Source organism: Pelobates fuscus, chromosome 5 (assembly GCF_036172605.1).
Source record: "Pelobates fuscus isolate aPelFus1 chromosome 5, aPelFus1.pri, whole genome shotgun sequence".
Lineage (NCBI taxonomy): Eukaryota > Metazoa > Chordata > Amphibia > Anura > Pelobatidae > Pelobates > Pelobates fuscus.
Genome location: NC_086321.1, coordinates 330,256,492 through 330,282,078, shown reverse-complemented (window position 1 = coordinate 330,282,078; position 25,587 = coordinate 330,256,492). Strand labels below are relative to the sequence as shown.

The 25,587-nt window shown below is 40.0% G+C and overlaps 1 protein-coding gene across 4 annotated transcripts in view; it reads left to right on the top strand.

Annotated features, from left to right (window-relative positions):
* ARHGAP40 (Rho GTPase activating protein 40) overlaps positions 1–21,684 on the top strand; it is a 57,287-nt gene extending 35,603 nt beyond the window's left edge. For all 4 annotated transcript variants that reach the window (XM_063455703.1, XM_063455704.1, XM_063455701.1 and 1 more), the window contains exons 2-15: positions 5,454–5,623; positions 8,664–8,890; positions 10,688–10,757; positions 11,182–11,309; positions 11,608–11,773; positions 11,924–12,021; positions 12,176–12,253; positions 12,628–12,787; positions 13,542–13,624; positions 16,096–16,302; positions 17,786–17,926; positions 20,264–20,424; positions 20,693–20,748; positions 20,838–21,684. In XM_063455703.1, coding sequence (XP_063311773.1) covers positions 5,476–5,623; positions 8,664–8,890; positions 10,688–10,757; positions 11,182–11,309; positions 11,608–11,773; positions 11,924–12,021; positions 12,176–12,253; positions 12,628–12,787; positions 13,542–13,624; positions 16,096–16,302; positions 17,786–17,926; positions 20,264–20,424; positions 20,693–20,748; positions 20,838–20,944 — 1,830 coding nt within the window. In that variant the 5' untranslated portion in view covers positions 5,454–5,475 and the 3' untranslated portion in view covers positions 20,945–21,684. The remainder of the gene's footprint in view (positions 1–5,453; positions 5,624–8,663; positions 8,891–10,687; positions 10,758–11,181; positions 11,310–11,607; positions 11,774–11,923; positions 12,022–12,175; positions 12,254–12,627; positions 12,788–13,541; positions 13,625–16,095; positions 16,303–17,785; positions 17,927–20,263; positions 20,425–20,692; positions 20,749–20,837) is intronic.
* The last annotated feature ends 3,903 nt before the right edge of the window (positions 21,685–25,587 follow it).

Genomic DNA, 25,587 nt, shown 5'->3' with positions numbered 1-25,587 from the left:
ACTTCAGAAATAAAAGGGAATCACGACGGATTATTTCCGTCATGTGTCCTTAAGGGGTTAATGTACTATATACTAATGTGACCTCGAGAAGTTTACCTGGCTTGATATGACTACCTATTGAAAATAGTGCAGAACCATTATATACATCTCATTGAGCAAAGTGTTTTCTCTATCTTGTGAGCAGATTATTGTTTAACTATATGCTACCTGATGCTTGAATAATCTTCCTTACGTTTCTACTAGTTACTCAAAAGAAATGTGTGCTGTTATTTGAAATGCCATACTATGTCCAACATTGTTTGTGATAATTAAGCTTGTGAATGCTGTTGTGGCTAGACAAGCGTGTAGTGTTAAGCTGCGCACAACAGAAATAAAGTTTAAAAAAAACAAAACAAAAAACTGTAGGTTAATTGCTTCCTGCTCCAAAATTACCCACATGCACGGGAGCATTCGCTATTGATTTGGGAATTACCCTGTGCCCACGCAATGCAATATATATAATTTATTTATTTTCCTCTGTCTGTATCTAAAGTAAATTACAGGAAATTAAAAGCATATTATCTACTAGCTATATATTCTACCAGAGCAAGGTTATATAAAACGTCTATCTCACTTTGAAAAATGCTGGAGATGGTATATTCAAGAAAATAATTTTAATCCATATTAATGGTGGAGCAGGATTATCACGTCTGTCTGTCTGTCTGTCTGTCTGATAGCATACCACCATTTAAAACCTAAATTGCTAATAAACATGATTTGTACACCGTCCCATAGTAGTTCATAAATATGTCATGTGAAAAGTTTGTTTATTTTTGGAAAGTTTCCTATAAAAGGGGAAAACTGAACAAACAAGAAATGTTTAACACTTTTTCCGTTGTTTCCTTTTGGTAAAGGAAATTTGTCGAAATTCATTTCGAAGTATTGTCCCACTTTCTACGTGGAGAGACTTTTATTTATTTTTTGTGTGACCGGGTTTAATATAAACAATTAAAAAACCGCACGTGGGGTTTACCTACTAGTGACTAGTGAATTCAAACCCAAACTGCAAAATTTCAGGCCAAAATAGACAAATTATGATTGATTATAACTGGACATTTTTTTTCCCCAAAACTTCTATTTTAGCCTCTACTTTGACATTTTAATTTTGATCCACAAACTTTTAAAGATTAGCAAACAACCGTAATATAAAGAGGTAAGAGTTTAATTGGCACTCTGTGCTGTCCCGTGCCTGTGTCATATTATTTTAGAAGATTTGGGTACAAAATGGTGTGACATAGAAATGGTTGGCATGCTAGCAACAAAGCCTTACAGTCTATAGTATTAATAAGCCCATTGTACAGCGCTACGGAATTTTTTTTTTTTTTTTTTTTTTTTTTTAATAATGATGCAAATTATGGTAATACAAACTTAGATGTAGCCTCAGTGTCTATTTTCACTATACTGTATGTTACTATTAAAAGAAAATAGAGGGGCGGAGCTTGGCAACTAAAGAGAACAGACGCATGGCACGACGGCTCTTGCTAACTTGGGCCAACAATTACCAATTTCGAACATTTAAACTGCTCCTAGGGCCACACCTGGAGTGGACAGCGGCTGCTGGACAAGATGGGGCGAAAAATGAAACCGGACAAACCGAGGCACGGACCAAATATTGCGGAGATGCTGCGACAAACACGTGAGGCCACAGGGCCCAAAATGGCCGACTATCCGGACAACTACTCTGAGTTATCGGACGATCTCTCCTCAGAGGGAGAAGAGGCCAACCTACCTCTGACACAGACACTGACACCAGCAGTCCATAAAACGGACAACTCAGCCGTAACCACCGCTGTCCTGAAATCACTTCTCGCGGAATTACAGAGGACGCTCCAGACCAATGTAGCCACGCTCCGGGCTGACATACATGGCCTGACGGGCCGAATGGGAGCCCTGGAATCTGCAGCCAGCACCAACTCAGACCATCTCACCACGCTACAGCAGGAGGTCCAGGAGCTTAAACGGCAGAACATGGCGCATGAACGGCGCTTTGCAGCCTTGGAGGATGCACGCCGGGCTAAAAACCTGAAGATCCGTGGCATCCCAGAGGATACACCAGCAACTGAGATGCCACATGTCCTGAGGCACCTTTTAGTGGCCCTGTTGAACCCGAAGCAAGCCAGAAATGTCCAGTTAGACGGTTTCTTTCGAGCCCCGAAACCAGCTAAAGCGCCGAAATCGGTGCCACGGGACGTCATAGTAAAATTCCAGCAACACGCTGACAAAGTAGCAGCAGCAACCAGAGACTGTACGCCTTTCAAGTTCGAATCGATGGAATTAACCTTCTACACAGACCTCACAGGGGGCACGCTAGCCTGGCGGAGATCACTTAAGCCATTCACGGCACTTTTACAGAGGAACGGACTGAGATACAAATGGCTCCAGACCCGAACGCTGCAGATACAACAAGGGAAAGATAAGCATGAGATCCACGACATACGTGAAGCGGCAACCTTACTGTCCACACTAGGACTACGCAAGACTCCCTACACACTGCTGAGAATGTAAGTCCAAGCGGGCTGAAGCACCGATGGAACCTGGACGGGGTGACCCCCTTTGTCCCGCGTACACCCAAGGACGCTCTGATCGTAGCAGACGAGTCTGAAACAGACTTGATAAAGAATACAGGCTGTAACACGCTGGGATGCCCCAGATGTATTGCAGATGTCTTGCAATACATCCTTTTTTTTTGGTTACCATTATCTTACTGCATAATAATTTCAACCCAAGTTGCAGGTACACACCCGCTATATACCCACGATTAGACGGTCCCGGACTGCAGTTTCCTACCCCCCCCCCCCGCCTAACACTTATACTTTAAGCCGACATCCACGTATATTGTTGCCATCACAAGGAGCAAAACATACAACATTATGGCCATTCACAGTCACACCAAGTAGCCTAACTACACATGAGTGGTCTAGCCGCACCGCCCCACTTTTGACAAATCAGACACTCTGACTTATGATCTACACTGCACCAAGTTAGTAGCCGGTCTACAAAGCAAGGGACAGGCGAATATAAGTAACACCTAGCCACTTCAAAGGGCAAAACGGGCCACACAACTCCACACGATTTCCACACAAATCACTAGCGTAAGTTTCACACCAGTTGGCTTAAAAGCTGTGTAATGCATAAGTAAATTGTAACTGTTTACATGTTTCTATGCTCATACTAACAAAAATTTGCTACCACCTACAGCCACACATATATATATGTTACTGTACCTTAATCTCAATGCACCAGCTGCTGTGGCTATGCAGAAAAGTTTGTTAACTCATGCACGACTAAAATAAAAATAAAAATGTAAAAAAAAGAAAATAGAATTTTTTTTATTATTGTTGAAAAAAAAAAAAGATTATATGTGTTTTGTGTACTCTCTGTAATGCATAGATGTAAGTAAACACTATACTGTGCTTCTCCTGGCCTGCCGTGCCCAATGGCGGTAGCATTCTATAAAGCTCTCTTTGGTCGTAATCACAGTTAACTGAAAGCAAAGACAGACGTCATTCATTAGTGCCAGAAATCTCAAAAACATGCTCTGACAGTTATAGTGGTTCAGATTTTCTGTGGTCTTGGCAAATAAGTTGTGCTTTCGACCAAAAGAGAAGTTATGTCTACTCCCACTCAGCAAAAGAACATCTGAACATGCAAAGGAAAGCGATGTTAAATGTTTTTTTGTTTTTTTTTGTTTTTTTTTTTATTGTTTTTTTTGAGGTTGATCAAAACAGACATATCATGCTTGTACAGAATAGAAATGAAGAAGTATAAACAAAGTTTTGTAAAGTAGCAAGCAAAAAATTCTGACAAACCCCAGTTTCATATTATGGAAAACAAAAAAAGATAAGATGCCAAAACATTAATATAACAGGGAGAAGGAACAATTCAGCCAATTCACAAGTATAAGGCAAAGTATTACAAACATTGTCCCCGGGCTGTCCATAATAGGAGAGATAACAATTAAAAGTCATAGGCTTTACCTTAAGAATTGTAGGGTGGAAAGGTTAAGCATTGTACCCAGTAAGTCAAAGTACAACTATGGATTCACCAAAAATGTTTGCCTGCGGTATGTGTGCTTCATAATAAATGTGATTGACAACCCCTAACTAAGTCTGTCAAAGGGAGGGGGAGAGGTAACAATGAGAGCTGTAGCTCTCTCGCGGCTGAAATGTACTATCGCTGAAACGAATAAACTCAGCTGCAATATTGCTTAACTAAGAAGCAGTCTGCTGGACAAAAGAATAGGTATATTAAAGCATGAGATTATGCAAAAAAAATAAGCCAGTGTGAAAACAGAAAAACCTAAATATCAATGCCTTTGACACAGAAAAGGATCAGGTAGCTGCTCCCAGTCGTTTTCTCATTTGGGTGATGAAAGGACCAGTCCTCGAGGGATCCCATGAGTGCCCCAAAGCTGGAAGGAATGGGTCGGCCTCAGACATTGAGGTGAGTTTCAGGGTAGAGCCATTTCGGACAACTGTTAAAGCTCTCAGTAGTGTCCATCAGTAGCCCACACCTGCGTCCTGGAGCTGGCGAGTCACTGGACCAAATTACCATCTCCATTGTTGTATGTTCTGGGTCAAGTCCTAAAAGAAGGGGAGTTGCGAGGACCCAAAGTCAAAGCAGAGTTTTGCCTTTCACTGCCGGTAGAATACAGTTTTTGTCCGTTTGGCACTGGATGATCACATCTCGTGACGCAAATATGGGTGCTTGTCTGGGTTTACTGATGCTAAAGAAGCCATCTATAAAAGTCTTTAGTAATACATTAGTGAGAAGTCTAAGGTAGTGCGGTAATTCGGTTGGACCAATTCCATCTGGGACATCTCTGATCTTTATGTTGCGAAGCAGCAACTCTTGTTCTGTGCCGGCTATTTACATCCCTATGACAATACACACGGCAGGCAAGGATTTAAACTTGGTATGTGCAGTGTTTTAAGGAGTCCTAGTCATACGGTCATATAGATTCCAGGTACTATGACCACTTCAACTAACTCAAGTGGTCATGGTGGTTGGAGTAACCATTTAATCACACACAGGAGGGTTTAAAAGATTATTAAAAGAACAGGAAATAAGGAATTCAAATTTAAACACACTCTGCTATAAAGGAAGTTTATAAATTAGATCTCGCTTTTACAGGAAGTGTGTAGGGAGGCTGTGTAAGTTACAGACAGTAGAACACTTCATTCAGGTAAAGTTGTTTTTCCTTAAAGGTTCCCAGTGCTGGATTAAGTCTCTTATTTGCCATGTTGATTCATAGTTTCATTTCCTGCTGGCACAAGGACCCAGAGTTTTCTTTTGTCTGTATCTTGTAAGACTGTCTCGTGCCAACACAACATACATAATGTGCTTAAGGGACATGTGGGTGTTGTTTATTATTTACTGTGTGTAACCTGCTTAATCCGGTGTCTTTGTCACAGTTTGACTACCTGCCCATGCGAGATGAACCAGCTGCAGACCAGCTCATGCTCCAAACAAGACCCTAGCCCTCTTTCCATGAACGACTTCTGGGTGGAGGTAGAACATATAAAACAGACACAAGACTCTGATGGGGAAGAAAACAACTGCTCTGAGCCAAGCACCCCAGAAGGTAGGTGATCTGAGACCACAGAATTTGCACACGTTCTTTGTCTCCTGGCTTTCTCCTAACTTTTTATAAAGTTGGAAGCACAGAATCGTATCACTAAATGCTAGTGCAATTAAAGATGAAGCATCACTTTTATGGAAATTCCATCAAGAAATTATAGAAAAATCACATATAACCTGTGTTAACTTTTTCTCATGTAGAGCTTCTTTTTTTTCCCTTTTTCTTTTCTTAAAGAACCACTCCAAACAACTAAAGCACTTTAGCTTGCTGAAGTGCTTTGTGTGAAAAGAGTGTCTTCTCCTTTACATATTTTTTTTTTCATCTGCCAATTTGTATTGAAATTTGCTCTTTTTGTAACTATTATCAGTTAACTTTGTAACCTCCTCTGGCTTTCAGGCAGACAACTGGTCCTGTTGCTTCTTGGTCTGTTTAGCTCAGTGGAGCTAAACTCAAGAGTCCGCAATAGCCCAAAGCACCTGTCTTGCAAAGATTTCGGAAGTCTGTGATGAAACAACCACAGAAAGTCTCGGCTGGGGAAGAAAGGGAGGCTTGCAAAGGTTGCAGACAAGATATCTGCAGCTTTGGCAAGCTGTTTTAAGATATTATCTCTATGGGGAAAAATACATAATGCATGAATGTTTTTATTGGGGCTATATCTACTAAATAGTTTTGTGTGTGTATATGTGTGTGTGTATGTGTGTGTGTGTGTGTATATATATATATATATATATATATATAACTGTACCTTGCACTCAGGCTTCAAACTTGCCAAACCGGGTGCAATACCAGGGAATATGATCTGTTTCAAAGAAACTGGAATAACAGTTATTTTTATTGAAAAATCCGTGAGTGTAGCCACATTACCTGATTTTTTTTTTTTTAATATATATATATATGTATGTATGTATGTGTCTTTAAAAAAAAAAAAAATTGGGCAGTGTATTGTCCCTTTAAATGTGTGGTTTGTTTTTTTTTAAATAAAATTTAGCAGTTGACAGCAGAATCTAGCTCAGGCAGGTCATACGTTGCATAGGAGGAAGAGAAACAAAAAGTATTGGATGTTATAGTTGTCTTTTAAAAATATTCTTACATCAGAAAAATGTTAAACACAAATATATTTAAAGGGACACTATAGTCACCCAGACCACTTCAGCTCAATGAAGTGGTCTAGGGGCCAGGTCCCTCAGGTTTTAACCCCTTCAGATGCAAACATAGCAGTTTCAGAGAAATTTGCATTCCAACGTGCAGAACGTCCATAGGAAAGCATTGAGAAATGCTTTCCTATGGACTGTTTGAATGCGTGCGCGGCTCTTTCCGCGCATGCACATTCCGCTCCACTCGGGAGCTGACGTCGGCGGGGGACCCGAGGGAGCCCGGTGCTGGATTAAGGTAAACTGCTGAAGGGGGTTTTAAGGAGTTCAGTCACTCCTTTGGTGCTTTTGCCCACTCTGCCTCCCGCGATGTCATCCTGGAGGCATCACACTCTTGACACTGGTCCATTCCAATGCTTCTCATCAGTGCTCCTCTCCTCAAGGTGCACCAAACAGCCCAGGATTTAGGGATTACCCAGGTGTGTCTAAGGTGTTTAAAAAACAAAAACAAACTAAAAACACCTTAGAGACACCCAGGTAATAACTAAATCCTGGACTGTTAGGTGTGCCATGAGGATAGGGTTGAGGAGCACTGCTTCTCATAGAAGAGAATTGGGGACGTGAGGTGCATGCATTGCAAGTGCAAGATGCACATCCAACCAAATGTTTCTCATAGGAAACTATTGAAATCAATACTTTCTTATGAGATACATTTGGTGATGTTGGACGTTGAACATCACATGACAGAGTTTCACTCCTTTGTTGCCTCAGAAGCATCAGCGTGACAGCCACTAGAGGTGTGTTTAACCTTCCATGGTAAACATTAGTTTACATTGAAGGGTTAGAGCTACTGGGCCACCACACACGGTCCACGGAGTGCAGTCTGGGGGCTTTACGTTGTCCTTTACCTTGTGTTTCACTGTTAAATTAGTTTGGCTAAACTTTGTCAGAACTTCTGTTTCCTTTATTTTTTTTTCTGTACTGCAATTCACATAGTGTGCACCAGGTGGCAATGTCTTCACTGTAAGCTTTATACAAATGATCCATAGTGTAATTTTTTTTAATAATTGTAATATTTTTGATAAATATATATTATATTATGTATATATTTTTTTTCAATTAGATTATATTAAATGTTTATCCAAAAATATTAAATCAAGGCCTATGTTGGTTATGACAATGTGAACTTGACATTTATAACCAGCTTTACCCTCCAGTTCTTCAAACCCTAGTCTATAAAGAAGCCAGGTATGCTGAAAATATATCCATTCTTTTGGACTTTGTTCTGTAAATAAAAAAAATCTAAAGTGCCCCCTTCCCCCCCACTTTAAGTTAAGTTCTTAAACGTCATAGAATCTGGAGCAAATCACACGGACTTTGCTGGTAAAAAGTACTTTGAATGCTTGTTATTAGGCAAACCGCATTCAGTGTTCCAAGTTGATTTCTCATTGAGGGCAGGTTTAAAGTGTAACGTGATGTGTGGTCAGCACGCATATATTCTGATCATGCTCGTGCAATGAGCAGGGGATAAATGGCCAGCCTCCTAGAACTTTGCAACATTTAATTTATCTGACCTTCATCAGGCTTCTCTTTGACGTGACAAAAGGCTTTCGTTCCTTTGTACTCAGTATTACACTTTTAACTTGCACTTTTCAGAGGAATACACTGCTCGTCTGGAGTTTGTCAATCAAGCACAGGTGCAGTCGACATTGATTTCTAATAAGGATTTAATTTAATATCTCCAAGTTAACTCTCCACACCAAAACCATGGAGTGCATGAAATGCCAGATCTAGTCTTTGCCAAAATATCCAGCCTTTCTGTTTGTATGTTCTTACAAAATTGACAAATTGAGAGGTTAGGATTCTAGTTGTTCACCAAATTGGATATTGTGCGTATCTCTCTGTGTACACAAAGATCTGTTTATTCTTTAACAGTCCTTGTCTTCTCATAGAGGGTGAAGCTGAGGAAGATTGGCTACAGGACACCGGGCTCTCGCCTTTAATCGGCAACCAAACTACGGAAGAAGAAAATGTCATCCTATTGACCACTCTGACACGAACTCAGACCATGGCAGTACAAAAACGCCTGGACAGCTACAGCCGATCTCTCCGTAAACGTACAAAACATTCAGCCCGTGATGTTAGAGATGTATTTGATAAAACTAAAACCCGCATCTCCGTGAGTATCCAACAAAAACTGGCTAAGTGTTCCATAGGAACGTGTTCTGTTCTGCAGACAGTCTATTTCATCAATAGACATCAGTTCTGTCTGAGTTTTTCCATGTAGTCTAACTAATCTAAGATAAGCTGCATATATGTTGTATGTGTGTATATATATATATATATATATATCCAAGAAGAGAAGAGAGCACTCCAGAGGACTTGTTTGAAGCAATTTATTCCGTGAGGAAAATCGTGCAGAAAATCGACGTTTCGACCTGCAGGTCTTTATCAAGACATCTTGATAAAGACCTGCGGGTCGAAACGTCGATTTTCTGCACGATTTTCCTCACGGAATAAATTGCTTCAAACAAGTCCTCTGGAGTGCTCTCTTCTCTTCTTGGATATACATATACGCTGTGTAGCACCGAGGCTTTTTTCTGTGGTTCTATTTAAAGGTAGAGTGCCAGACTTTGAACATTTTATATATATATATATATATATATATATATATATATATATATATATATATATATATATATATATTAAATATAGTATATTTAATTGTATTAAAAGAATAATCGTTCAGTCATACAATATAAGCAGGCCAAGATAATCTGTTGCAGTTTCTTGCACACGGAGACTATATATTGTAGCAGTAGAATATATTGCATATGTTTTCCATTTGCCCACTAAACCAATGTAAAAATGAGAGCTTTCTTTAAAAAAAAAAATAATTAAAAAGATCAGAGGTATGAGGGGAAAATGGTCTGCAAAAAGCAATCTAATAAGTTCACATAGAACTTCTATGAAGGAACTGCTGAGTGAATAGATCCATTCATGAAGAAATCTTAATAGATCTTGCAACGGAGTTCAGCACTCATCTTGTGTGTCTCAATTAAGGGTACATCTCATTGAGCACTGGGTATCTGCAGTGACTAGAGCTGCTGTAGCTGTCACACCCAAACACTAACCGAGACAGTGAAGGGTGAATAAGGAACAAGGCACACTTTTATACACAAGACTACAACATGGGGTCCATTGTTAGAACAATTAAAGTTCTACACTAGTACCTCTGAGTCTGGGAGATAACTAGATCAGTAACTAAGTTGGTTATCTTTCAGACAACAGGTCACCATTACACTATATCCCCAAAAACACATAACGAACATAAATAACCCCCACAAGTCTTATATTCCTGGATAGCACTCCCCTTTTGCCTCCTTTGGTACCGGTGCTGAAAACCAACTTGGTTAAAGTTTTAGCCGGCCGTTGCTGATTTTCCATCTGATGGGTGGTTTCAAGCAGTTGGTCAGAATGACCACTAGGAGGCTAGCTGCTTTCCCTGTGAAGCTCCTGGGTGGGGTTGAAGTGCAAGCGCTCCTCGGGGCCGTGCCTGGTGCAGGGTAGATAAATTCTCATGGAATATGAAAACTTATATCTGTTTGTAAACTTTGTTGGGGGATTAATCTGTGAACTGGAAATCAACCAAGAAATTTAAATGTATACGGTAAAATAGCTGAGTTTGGGGAAAAAAATCCAGTTAAACTACTTTGGCATAAAATGTGGAATTCTATTCTCTGTTCCTGACAATTTGTCGTTGTTTAGTGAATAAGTCTACCAGGTTTTTTTCTGTACCGCATGGTTTCTGTATAGTCTAAATTGAATCCATATTTGATTCTCTGTTATTTTTACGTTGTGTCTTGCTAAATCATTAAAGATTTCAGACCTTTTGATCTTGTTTATGTATACACTTTTTGTGTTTATGTACATATTTTTTGCCTTCCCAAATTAATTCACTCCTTATCTCTTAAAGGACTGTCTTCCAGATGGGAATGGGATTTTTAAGACTGCACCTCCTACTGTCAACGGGAAAACCTCAAAGTGTAAGGGGTTTATCTAGTCTCTTTGCCTTAAAATGATCAATAAAACTGGTTATTTATTAACTGATAGCATTTCCAGGTTATGTGCAGTTGCTTCTGTTTCTGCAGGCAAATGTACATAAGGACTGCAAGATCAGGATCAGCGTGTTATTACTGATCAATTATAAGATATGCATTTTTGCAGTTAATTCCTGAATAAATAACAACATGCTTTCTGTTACCTGATTTGAAGGTGCTTGTGGTCTCTGAACATTCTATAAAATTTCACATACCATGTTGCTTGATGATGAAGGGATTAAGGTTGAAATCTGGTGATGGGAAGAGTAGTGGCAGGAGGGTGAATCTTTTTGGCCAAATCATCTCCTTCTTGCACATACTCTAACAAGTTGATGGATTATTGAATTTTATGTGTCTACCTCTCCCACAGCTTCTAACAGCCTTGACAAAGTCTCCGAGACCTCAAATACATTTTACACAGACATGGCTTACTCGGAGCAAGCAGAAGTTGAACTTAATATTGAGAACAGGATGGTTTGGCAACCGGAGATATTACCGGTGAGCATTATGTGAGGGTGTTAAAGCAATTAACCCTCCTTTTAAGAGACAAATTTCTATTTGCAGTGTTACATAAACTAATGGTCTAGGAATGCGACTTTTGTGTTTCTTTTTTTTTTTGTTTTATTTATCCAAATTTAGCCTAGAAAATGCAACCTATTAATTTGCATAAAATGTGGTGGCTTGCTAGTTTGAAAAGTTAATCATATTGGTAATGAAATATTCAGAAATCTAAACTTAAATCCCCAGGACCTGTAAGGTTGCCGAGTACTTATGTCTTGTTTTCCTGTGCTCTCAGAATATTGAGATACAGAAGGGACGATTGGGAGTGACCCGGGTGTCCGACCTGTCCCCTCTTGACATGAAGCAGGTGCCTGCTCTTGCTCTTATTGAGGTCACTGCATTGTTTGACATCTTGGACTTGGAGTTAAAGAGAAATAAGACTCCCAAATGCAAAGCTACTGGTACGTTAGTTAACAAAAAAATAGTATTCTACCATATTGTCTGTCTACCTGAGACTGAGCACAGAAGAACACAGTGCGCATGGGCGACCTTTAAAGAGCAAACTACTTTCATGGATGCTAAATTATTCTCTGTGTCCTTCTCCTTTTCAGAGAATAAGCTATTTGGAGTTATGCTTAACAACCTCTTGGAGTATGACCAGAAACGATTTCCCCACACTCCTACACCGATTCCCCTTATTCTGCAGGAGGTGAGTTCAGTCTGGAATAGTCACCTGAAGCCTGATATGCTTAATGTGTTATTATTTATAAAGCGCCAACAAAGTTTGCAGCACTTTATAATGGGTGGACTATCAGACACGTATTTGTAAATAAGTTCTGATCACCCGGCTTATCTTCCTGCAGATCATGAAATGTCTTGAGAAGAAGGGGTTAGATGTTCAGGGTATTCTAAGGATCCCTGGCTCACAGACCCGCATCAAGGTAAACCAAGGTCTTATCGTCATCAACTGTTCCTGTAGTGGCAGCTTATGCATAATATTCCATCATTTTATTTCTTTACTTTCCATCCCTTCTTTTGTGTATCTTTCTTTGCTCTTCCCAAAGCCATTTCACATGAACATTTGTCTCTATATAAACCCTTTATAAATCTTTCCTACAGTTCCTGTAATGCTGGTAACTCTTATACAATACTAGTGTAGTTATCATTACGCTGTCTGCACAGTTAATAATTTAATCCTGTACCGATTTCATGCATTCTGTAATGCATCCTCCCCCCACTTAATGCTCTGCACCATTTCAGCAGTTTCTGTATGCACTGAATTGCCTGTTCTTGTGCATTATTTTCTCTTATCTAGTCCTTAAAGCAATGCTTGGAGCAAAGGTTCTACGATGGACTGTTTGGCTGGGATGATGTGAATCCACACGATGCCTCTGGTCTGCTTAAACTCTTCCTGCGTGAACTACCCACACCCCTACTTACCTCTGAATACCTTCCTGCTTTCACTGCTGTACAGAGTGAGTAGTTGTTTTTGTTTTTGTTTTTTATCTATCTTTCTTTCGTTCTCTCTCTCTCTCTCTCTCGGATTACTCCAAGCACCATGACTACTTAATTGATTTGATGTGGTCATAGTGCCTGGAGTCTGCATGTGCAGCGATTCTCCAACGTGCACAGCATGCTAGGGCCAAATCCCCTTTCCTCATGCCACCCCTGTCTTCCCCTCAGTCAGTTCTCACATACCCCCTTTCCCTCTGGTGAGGAGGAGTGACATAAAGCAAGTAGGTTTGGGCTTCTTGGAGAACTTTGCCTTGGTACTGTTAAGAGAGATTTATTTATTTTTTATTATGCGGCTGGGGGGCAGGGCCTATATTCCACGTACATTTTGCCAAGCTCTGTTTCAGTTAACCTCTTACAGTAAGTTTCCATTCTTAAATGTAAATGCTTAAATGTAGACTACCGGATTCAGTCTGTTTCTCCCCATTCAAAGTATGACATTTTCAACCTTCCCTAAAACAGTAACTAAACAGTTAGCTCTGTTGTCACATGGTGGGAAAATGATGGGGCAGGACACATGTGCTATACTCAGTCTGGTTTTAGATTACCGTACATTCCCAACAACACTTTGCAAGACCCCAGTTATTTTTTTATTTTTGTTGTGTTTTTTTCAGATCTAATTCAAGTGTTTTTTATGAACACCATGAAACCACCTTCAGTCACGAATAAAATGTTGTAAGACTAAATTACTTATTGTGCCCATTTTTCTGCACACAGAGATCACTGACCTGAAGCAAAGGATCCAGGCACTGAACCTGCTCACTTTGGTTCTTCCAGAGCCGAACCGCCAAACTCTGAAGGTAACTCACTCATCCTCTGCCTTCGTTCCCCTTGATGCCGCACGTCCATACTGTTTAACTATTCTCTTTCAGGAACATTATACTGACCCCTGCACAGCACCTTGAATTACCTGGCGGTTAAAGTAATCACTTCAACCATGTACTATTTAATATGTCTATGGCAACACAGAGCAGTGTATGCACCTGCAGTGGACTCCTTCAATGAACCGTGATTATACATTATTGTGCGACTACATTAAACCATGCTTCACCCACCTTCATGATTACCGTCTGTCTGCAATTCATGTAAACAAAACAAAATTGGCAGCCACTTGCAGTCAGTATTCTTTGTAATCACTAGTCTGTTACTAAAGGAAAAAAAATTGTTCTAGTTTGATTAAAAGACCTGTCTATAAAAATAAATATATGGGGGGAGGCTTCGACACTGAAGGGAGCAGACACATGTCGGGTAAACTCCCGCGGCTTACACTGAACAAACTGTGTTTGGGACATTTATTTAACCTGATTCTGCTCGAGCTTGGGAATGGCAACCGCGGCCTATGCCCAAAATGGCGCTGCACATCCGGACCCCCACTATTCCTTCTAACTCCTCGATGCACCTAACAACATACCTCGTGCAGAGGGTCTAATTTCTCCTAAACATGGTGAAGACCTGAAAGCCCCAGCTACTAAGGGGGATATCAAGGCTCTAATAAACACATCAGAGCATTTTTCAACGCTGACATCGACATCCTCTGAGAGGATATCACAGTGGTAACAGCCAGAGTACATTCCAATGAGGACAACATTTCCTCCATAGCCCAAAAGTAGACTGGCACCAACGAGCTGATACAACAACTCCAGGATTCCCACAAAGCCATGTAGGTTAGAATCAATGCCATCGATGACGCTCTGAGGCGCAATAACCTCAAAATTCGGGGTATTGCCTAATCTTTTACCGAGCATGAACTGCCTCATTTTCTCGAACGCCTATTGACTACTCTTCGGCCCCAAAGCTCTGCACAAGGCATTGAAGTTGACTGCTGCTTCGGGCTTGCTGGTCAAACAGGGCGCCGGATGGTGTTCCTCGGGATGTTCTAGTATGACTCCCACTACTTTGTGATAAGTTGGCGCTGCAGAATGCAGTAAAAACTAGAAAACTGCTTTAATTTGAGGAGATGCAACTCCAGTTCCTGCAGGACTTGTGTCAATCCACCATGGAATGCTGTTTTGGCCAATCAGGACCTCCTCATAGAGATGCATTGAATCAATGCATTTCTATGAGGAAAGAGCGTGGGGATGCTGAACGGCAGGGCTGCTTACTGTGCAGCCCTGAGCCAGGAATCCCCTCCAGAGGCCATCTCAGGAGTGGCCACTTGGAGGTTTCCCTAGGGGCAATGTTCTCTGAAAAGGCAGTGTTTACATGTAAATGCCTGAAGTCGCTATTATACTCACCAGAACAACTTCATTAAGCTGTAGTTGTTCTGGTGACTATAGTGTCCCTTTATTTGAATGAAAATCAAGCCCCTTGTCTTGGGCTCTTAGGTTAATTAGTTCAATCTCCTGTGTTCCACTGGCCATGGCATTTTCCCAAGTGTAATATATAGACGGAACATGTTCCTATCTCATACCTTATTTTTGTGATTTACTAGTCTGTCAGTATACTTAACCTGACCTGCTTACAACCTTTATTTTCTCATTTACTAGTGTAATATGCACAGGCTTGTCTTATACTTTAAAAAGTATGCAATTCTAACTCATGCCATGCTATTATTACTGGTGTAATACATATACATGCTGTTGTGGCATCGTATGCATGTTTGGCAATCTCTTGCACAAGAAAAATAAAGAATTAAGAAAAATAATAATAATAATAAAATATATATATTTATTAAGCAGGGACATTATCTCACTATCTAATTATCTCACTTCAATTTTAATATTTGTCAATATTCTCCAGGTGCCTATTTTAGTTACATTATATGATCATACATTGCATAAGCCTGCCACAATGTCAATGTACCCCATCTTTGGCAGGTCCTACTCTAACAGCCTAATGCCTGCTCTTATGAGATTAACCCACTTACTTAGGGGGGGAAATTCCATCTGGGGCTCTCTGCAGTACAAGGCTAAATAGGGCCCTGGGATGAGGCACCTGTGACAGGGAGGGGTGCATAAATTGGCCTTTTAGCAGCACCCCATTTATGCATGTTCAGGTGAGTGCACCCCCTGTATATATATATATACATATCCCTGTCAGTATCTACATGTCAGTAAAAAAAAAAAAAAAGCTAAAAAACTTTTTTTTTAGCATGAGTCATCAAGGTTTTACATTATACCACCAACACTGTTATCTGTATAATGTTATGTCCAGACAATTAAAGAGTCACATATTGTAGCTGCAGTATCCTGTGGGTTCCCTTATGCACTTGTCCTGCATTATCTCCTTGTTTCTTTGTCTTGTAGTTTAATAGTACGTTCTCTCTGTTCAGGCCCTTCTAGGGTTTCTGCGCAAGGTGGCCTCTCACGAGAAGAGTAACCTCATGTCTTTGTGGAATATCTCCACCATTATTGCACCCAACCTTTTCCTATATCGAGGGAACAACTCAAAGAATCCAGAAGGAGGAGAGAAACTGCAAGCAGAGGGAGTTGCAGGAGTGGTGATGACCATGGTCCATTATCAGGATCTTCTGTGGACAGTGAGTACTAAAGACAGTGATGCAGACTGCACTATTGACAAATGCTGGTGTATGACTTTACCATACAGTTAATTTCATAATAGTTTTCTTTTTCTTTTTTAAACCCCAGAAGGGTGAAATGCAGTGTACTTTTAGGAATCAAACCTGCAACCTAGATGCATAAACCTCAAAACAATAATTGAATTAAAGTAATCTGGCATTTTGTTCTCTTTATCTCAGGGTCTGTTTCATTAAATGGACACTATAGTCACCAGAACCACTACAGATGAATGTAGTTGTTTTGGTGTCTAGAGCATGGCTTCTTAATGTAAACACTTCCTTTTTAGAGAAATAAAACAAGGTTTACATTTCTGCCTAGTAACACCTCTAGTGGCAGTCACCCAGAAAGCCACTAGGGGTGCTTCCTGTGTCAGTGCTGCACAGTTTGCAGCACTGTCATTTAGCGTTTCCATGCAGGGAGGGGAGATGCTGAACACTCCTCACAGAGATGCATTACGTAATTCATTATTATGAGGAGATGCTGATTGGAGCAGTGCAATGTTTTACCATGTGTACGCATTAGCCTCCCAATGATTTCCTATGGGAAGGCGTTGTATTGGCTGAGATTGTCAAATCTGATGATCTCAGCCATAGAGGCAGCGTGGGGCGGGGCCAGTAAAATCACTTTTTAAAAGTAAGGAGATAGGGTCTGGAACCTAAACAGTGTGTGTATTCCTGACACTATAGTGTTCTTTTAACTCCTTTATTTGACTACCTTATGTAGCAGAACATTTCAGTTTAGCAAAGAGCCTCAGCTACACAGCTAAAAGTCAAACCAACAATGTAATTGACCTAGACAGACACAACCTGCTAACCTGCCTTCCAGCAGAAATGTTAAACGCCTTACTAAGACCTCATTGACTTTAATTGGGGTTCCGCAGCTAAATTCAGCATATGTTTTCTTAGCTGAGAAGCATGTATGGAATTGGACACAGTCTGCATCATTCATGGTTTTATTGAACCTAAGTTGGTGCTATGTGCCAATGAACCACTGCCAAGTTTAACAGCCTAACATTTATTGGCTTGGGGTATTTTACAACTCTTTGCTAGCAAGATGCATTCAAGGTACATTTAGAAACCGCATTTTAGGGAACAGAAGAATCAGAGAACCTAGCTGGGGTACAAAGGCAAGGCAGACTATCAGAGTAATTCTAACACGTGAAGCCAGCTGGCTAGACATTGCATCTCAGTGGCGCTATCAGCATGGGTTTGTTTTTCCCCAAATACAATTTTTTATTGTGAATGCAAAATACATGGCATACATGGAAGCATCAATCATAGAAAACGATGCGATTCTAATAACCATGGTGATAATGCAGTTGGCATATCGAACATTCACTACAGTGCCCCAAGCAATGTCCACGCGACGACTCACTAATTATTAGAAAGGGGAGGAGCATGTGTGTGTTTTAACACTAACTGTGTTTTGTTTTTTCCTGTCCAGGTACCCACGTTTCTGGTGTCTCAGGTTCGCAAGTTAAATGAAAACAGCAGCAAGAGATATGGGTTTGGCGACCGCAGAATACGAAATTTTTTACGCAAAATCCACACAGATAAAGAAAAAAACGAGAAGAATCATACAGAGGTGTGATTTAGTGCCAGCTACCTACTTCCCTCGTATAGCAGTGATGCAGAGGCATTTCACCCCATCTGTCTAAAAATTCCCTAAAATTGATTGGTAAAAATCACAAGTCGTACAAGTCTCCTGAATGCCTGCGGCCACCTTGCAAAAGACCGATATTGCACCCTACTGCCTGAAAGTAAACATTAGTGATTGCAGCAATGGCATTTTATATTTTATTGTGGTGCATTGAAAAAGGAATTAAAATGTTCAGGCCTAAAACCTTGTACATTTTCCACAATTCATAGCTTACTGAATAATCCTTCTGATGTAATTCTTACATCTAAACATTTAAAGGGTTACTCAAAGTACATGACCTATTCCATTATTTGAAATGCTCATGGTGCCTGGAGTTTAATTATTTGGCTGCCAGAGGTGTAACTCCACCTCTGTCAGCATCATAGAACGCCAACTGCCAGCCCAGAACTAGAGTTCTGGGTTGGCTAACGTCAATTCTATGCTAGTTTGTTGGGCATGGTGTGCCATTGATTGGCTGAGAGCAGTCAGCCAATCAATGACAACTTAATAGATTTTTCCCACTGCTGCAGAAGACGAAATTAAGTCACTGGCCATTCCAGGAAACTCTGAGCCTTCAGGGACACTGGTAAGAGGGCAAACCATCGCTAAACGCTTTGCTCCATTACTGGGAAACCAGGCCAGGGTACGCTTGATATCATAACAACTACAGCAGATTGTAGTAACCCTTTAATCATTCTCAGTGTGCCTGCACCTTTTTTTTTTTTTTTAGTATTTTAGAAAATTGGGCCGACTGGTTCTTACCTGCCGTCACATTCTATGTTTCTATATGTTTTTAATTTATCAATAAAACTCTTCCTCGGGTGTTACATTTTGAAATTGTTTTAAAAATATTCTACATAACTAGATGTTCTTCATGTTTACATCTAATTAATATATAGTTCAACATTTTCTTCCTGGGTTACTGTAGAATTCCATACTATAGGTCAGATTAGTTAAACTAACAAATATTCAGGTTCAGCGATTTAAAAAAAAAAATGTGATATTACCTTGTGACTAAACTCTTGCTCATTCTTAATTAATTTATACAATTACCCTTTTTGATGCTCCAGAATTTCCAGATAAGTGAATGAACCCCATTGTTTTTAACAAACTGAAGCTGTATGACATTCACTGTTTCTGAGGCAATATAACTTGCCACATTTAAAAACAAGCTGATAGCAAGTGGCCTAGATACTTCTATGATCCCCTGTTGGATAAAGTACAGTGTTGTATTAGGAGTATTGTGCCTCCTACTTAACGTTCCACAAGGTGGCGCTATTCTCTGCAGCAGCTTGTTCCTGAATTCTAGGCCTGCGTAGTTAAAGGACCACTCTAGTGCCAGGAAAACATACTCGTTTTCCTGGCACTAGAGTGCCCTGAGGGTGCCCGCACCCTCAGGGACCCCCTCCCGCCCGGCTCTGGAAAGGGGAAGGGGTAAAAACTTACCTTTTTCCAGCGGTGGGCGGAGAGCTCTCCTCCTCCGATCCTCCTCTTCTCCTCCCCGTCGGCTGAATGCGCACGCGCGGCAAGAGCTGCGCGCGCATTCAGCCGGTCACATAGGAAAGCATTCATAATGCTTTCCTATGGACGCTTGCGTGCTCTCACTGTGATTTTCACAGTGAGAATCACGCAAGCGCCTCTAGCGGCTGTCAGTGAGACAGCCACTAGAGGAAATAGGGGAAGGCTTAACCCATTCACAAACATAGCAGTTTCTCTGAAACTGCTATGTTTATGAAAAAGTGGGTTAACCCTAGAAGGACCTGGCACCCAGACCACTTCATTAAGCTGAAGTGGTCTGGGTGCCTAGAGTGGTCCTTTAATTTAATTTACCTGGACTAACTGCTTTCCTCTCAATGTACAGATTCCCAAACACAACAAGTTATCGAAATCCCCTCAAATTAGCATAGACTAATTGTACAGTATCTCACTTTGTCAGATCTCCTTTTTGGAAATTTTAAATACATTATCAAGTATTTTGAGAACCTGTTATATTGCCTCATGTTAAGGGTATGTTTGTTTGTTTTTGCCTTGTATTTCCTTTTAATAATTTGTTTTGTATGCAGTTTGTATCGTCTGTTTAATTTCCCGGCTTATTATATGGGACGTGTGTCTCAATGCATACATGTCAGCTCTTTCCAGCTGTCAAGAACATGTCAAGGGTTTACAATTGCTTTCCAGTCTGTGGAAATTGTGAATCTTTTTTTATGTCAATTATTAAAAAAAAAAAAAAAATGTCACCAATCTATATTCTTTTTATCTCTGTCTCTACTCTCTACTCCACAGGCTTCTAAACATGTAAAGGTTGGGTGCTCACTCTTTCTGAAAGAAACACTGCATGTTGAGCTGAACGAGGGGTTAAAAGCGAAAGATGTCCTGCAACAATTTCGAAAACAAGTCACCCAGCATCTATGGCAGTGGGTGAATAGTGCAACTCTAATGAAATGGTACATACTAACTCTTGCTGTTCCCATTATAAGTTTAGTAATTTTAGCATCTGTTTATCTTTTTATGCATCCGCTCATTTTTTTCATTTTTTATTCAAATGTTATAAAACCGTAAGACCTATTGGGGGGGGGGGGGGGGGTGAGAGAGAGAGAGTCTTTCTCGTGAGTGCTTTGTCCCATATCCCTCTGTGTTTAGTCATGACTTTATCTGATTTTTGTTTTACTTTTTTTGATTCTAAACAATGTCTATGTTTGCTGTGTTTTTCAGTAATGGTTCTTTTGAGTTCCCTAACTTGGACTTGTATGAAATGGGAGGGAATATCAGTAAGTATTCCCCAAGTCAATCCAGTATTATATGTCTGTGCCACCTCATGGATAACACTCCTGATTGTTCCTAATCTGTCTTTGCATAGGTGAACGGTGCCTGGATCCTAATACTTACTTGGTGGACTTACAAAATGTGAACCCTACTGGAGAATGGGTAATAAAGCCTAGGCCTCCTGTTTCCCACATTTCATAGCTACGTCAGATTATGAAACGCTATCAGTGTATTTATCATATGGATCACCGAACTTTGGAGACAATCTCTGTGGCTGCCTGGATGATATGGACATGCCTAACGAATGCCTACAATGGCCTAACGAAGAGATCTCCAGTACGTTGAGAAACTCCTACAGAGATTAGCCAAGTCCCTGTTTAACGTTCACACATTGTAAGACATAATAGGATGAACCTGTATTCTAACTTCATTACCTCCACAATAACCTCTTCCGGGGAATGATGTTGATTCAAAAATGAGCTCCCCCATAAAGCTTTAGGTTGTCCAACCAAGTCAATCTCCAATTGTGTTGGAGTTTTACATCCAAAATCTGTATTAATAGCTCTTGACCTGGTGTAAACACTCCACAAGCCAATGTCAACATATTTTTAAGATTTAACGAATGTCCACGTGCACCACCACAGTGTTAAACGGACCAGAAAGTACAGGAATAAGATTCATCCGTACAAGTGGATTGTAGATTGATGCTGGATTTGATGCAATCATTACCTCATCTGTACCACCAGGGGGCCCCTGTACCATATTCTACCTTAATCAGCGTCTTTCCGAGGCTTCAACGTTCATATTTTTTTTAGATGAACTATACAAAATTAGGAAATTAGCTTTTTAACAGACTGACACAGAGGTGTCCCTTTAAAACGTGAAAACTAATTTTTGTTACTGTATTTAATATTTTTTCAATAAAATACATGAACATTTAATGATTGTATTTACTGTGAATAACATTTTTATGTTTTTGTATATTGATGCTTGTATAAAATGAATTTTTTTTTTTTATATACATTTTTTTTACCCCTATGTTTGGTTGTCTTAATTTTATAGTAATTCCATGAAATCTAAGGCTTCCGCCTTTCTAAAAATAATGTACTAGCAATAGCTTATTAGAATAGGCAGCTGTGTGCAACTCCGTTAAATGACTGTAATTATCAAATCTATTAGCCCCTCAGCCGCTGGGTAACAAAAGCATTAATGGGGTTTATTATGTGGGGTGAAGGGGGGGCCACCAGGTGCAGTTGGTAACCCTTTCACCTCTGTTGGCTATATCAATTATGGGTGTTATTGCTAACCAGTGAGTAGTGGGCTGATGGCTGATTTGCAAGATTTTGATTGAAATAAATGATTTGGGGGATTTTGATTGAAATAAATGATTTGGGGAATCTTCAACACAGCTGAATTTGGGAATTTTTTTTTCTTTCTATCTCTGATCTTTTTATCTAATTCCTGCAATTTTTGTTTTCAGTTTGCCAGAACTCGCTGTTTCTTGAGTAAACGCTAATGTTTCCTGGCCAACTGACCATGTTTGGAATTTTGTTGCAGGATGCGAACTGGGCAGCAGCTGCAGACTGGGAAATCTGTGTGCGTGTGTGTTCATTTTGCAGACAACGTTTATGTGTGTATCTGTCTGATTTGCTCATAGAGATCATATTTAACCCTGTGATTCCCCAGCATTGGCACACTTTCCTTTTTATCTAGCCATTAATTCTCTGAGTGTCCGAGGTGAACCCAGTGCCTTGCAGAACAATTATTTCTGTGTAGGTTCGTTGGAGTGTGCGTTGTGTGTTTGCGTGTTGGAATCTTTCTGTCTTTCTATGTTTGTTTTAAGAATGTGTAAATGCTGTATACAGTAGTGTGTGTGTGTGTGTGTGTGTGTGTGTGTGTGTATATATATATATATATATATATCATTCTTAATAATGTGTGATATCCTCCATTTAGAGTTTAAGCAGACTTGTTTGTTTGCCAGCATGTCACTTGCTACTATCATTTACTTTGTTTGTACAGCATAGAAATAATAAAGAGAGATGCATTTTTTGTGCAAACTATCAGTTAATATATTGTATACACTCTGTATCTGCATGGCTTTCTCTCGCTGACAACCATTTTGAATGAGTGCTACATCTGTCGGACATTTTGTCCCCTTGCTTCGTTGGCACTTGTCACCTTACGTTGTGCTCCCTCCCTCGGAACTCAGTGGCATGTTACGGCCAGAGGCTTTTTTTGAGCAGTTCTGTTGGAATGGCAGTGCAAAGCCCGCTCTCCCTCCCTTGATTAGCCTCTCTGCTTCCAGCCCATTCAGCCATGGAAGTGATGCCTGTTATCAGTAGACTGCAGGCCGCCCGGTTGCCAGGCAACCCGGATTGGTCCATGTCTGAGCCTATCCAAAATAACTTTTCCCTCCCCAATATATAGCCGTGTTTTGAATTAAAAAAATAAAAATAAATAAAAAAAAGTGTATATTTAGCCACAGAGAATCTTAATGCTTGAGTGATGATATATCTTGGTGTTATTCATCTGTCAATGGAAGCAATCCGTTATGGGGTCCTCATTTACTTGCAGGAATTCAGCATTGCGTGCAGCAAAAGATTATTTTGCTAACAGGCAATTATAGGGGGTATTCAACCTTGGCCCTCCAGCTGTTGTAGAACTACATTCTCCATAATTCTGTGCCAGCTCTATTTTATTCATCATAGTCATATGGGACTCTCCCCCTTAAAGAGGCACTCCAAAAAACTAAAATAGTTTATTGTAGTGATTATTGACCAAGTAAAACATGAGTGCAGGCTCTTGCATTTTTTTAATTTTTTGTTAAACTTTTTCTTTTTTGTTTCCCTACGGATTGTCAAACTTTTTGTCAATTCCCATCACCCAAAGCCCCCAACCCTTTAACTTGCCACGTCATTTTGAGTAGATCTAGCATCCTCATTCCCCATTCAAGTTCTTGTAGGGCAGGGGTGCCCAAGAAGTAGATCCACAGATATTTTAAAACCACAGCTACCGTGATGCTTTGTCATTCTAAAAGCATCATGGGAGTTGTAGTTTTACAACATCTGGGTATCTACCTTTTGGGCACCCCTGTTGTAGGGTGTAAGCATGAATTATGTGCGTGCACCTTCCAGTGAGTGGTACAGACCACTGGGTTACAGGGCAATATAACCTTGCCAGATCAGCACAGACAGTTATATGGGTCTGTGTTGATTTGGCGGTATTGAGACGTTTACTATTCGGAACAACTAAATCAACATTACACTTGGTAATCTGAGTCACTCTCTGCACAGCATGAAAACACGGTGCACGCTAACGTCATACAAACTGCTAAACGAGAAAGCTGAATTTACCCGAACGCCTTTGCAAGATAAGGGCTACCTCCTTCGGCTCTAGGCGGGGAATAATCTGTTTTAGTAGTTGTTGTGATGCTTGGAGTGTCACTCTAAATGCTGTATATGTATGAGATACAAGTGTGGACCACAAGAAGAATCACCCAAAGGAGTAGATATCTAAATTACGATCTTTACCCTCTTGTGAATTGGTATTTTTAGATAGGCTGATAGTGGATGATGGACATTTTTTAATAATATCTATATTCAAAAAATAATATCTTTGTAGGATGTCGCATACTTAATCTTGCTCATTAAAAACCATTGGGTTTTATTTATCAGCTGGCCTCCATGAAACCGTTATAATATTGTTCATCTCATTAGCGAAGCTTTGTTTTTGTCTTGTTGGCGACGGTCTCGCTTCGAGCAAGACCATGTGGGAGGAGGGATGCTGTGTATTTATTTAAAACTAGGTTAGTGATATTGTAACTTCCAAAAGGGCATTCTCCCATTTCATTCAGGGTGGTTTTTATAGTGAAGCATCTCTGGAAGCGAATCTAATTAGCTGTGGTTCTGAAGGTCACATGTGTGAATATTTGCCTTTTCCTTGCCAATATTTATGCTCTAAGCCCATCAGTATGTGGTTCTGTTGCCTCTTTTTAATATTTTTTTCTACAGGCAAATATTAACCCACTTCTTCTCCCTGCAGCCCAAGCCCTGGATAATGGGGCACCCTTCCCCCTCCTCTCTCTTTCTCTCTTCCTCTCTACCTGATTGCACATAAGTATAGAAAATTGTTCCATTACAGAGAAAATTGCTGCTTTGAAAATCCAGAAAGAAAATGGAGCAGAACATGACTGTGGGGGGAGTACCAGTGAGAGAACAAAAGAGAATCAGGGTGAAAGGGGAGAGAATCAAAATTATAGAAGTGTTTTTGGCGAAAAACAAATCCTATTTGAATGGGATTATTATGAAGATAATTTCCATGTTGAATATAGAAAATATTGGGCTACTGATTACGGTGCATGTGTATAGTTTTTCCTGTGGCTCCAAATATCTAAACTTGTATTGCTGTATGTAGTTCTGTACGTGGTGCACATGTCAGACCTACATATGACACATTTATTTACATGGTTGCATAGCTGAAAAGAGACGTGTCCGTCAAGGTCAGCCTTTCTTACATCTCTTTTTTGCGGTTGATCCAAAAAAAGACAACTGTGTTATTTCACTTTTTTCCTATTTCTGGTATCACTGGTACCCATTAAGTAATGTTAAATTATGTGTATGTATGTAACCCTAACCAAATAACAATCAACAACAGCAAGCCAGCGAAATGTATTGTACAGTATTTATTAACTTAAATTGGGGAGGTCAAACTAGCTGAAAAGGAAAAAAAAATGGCTAATTTTGGACAATAATATTCAATTACTTGGTCACCCCTGCACAATTTTAGTTTTAGTGAATAAAATGCATAATTGTAAAGCTTTATAGAATAAATGCCTTGTATTG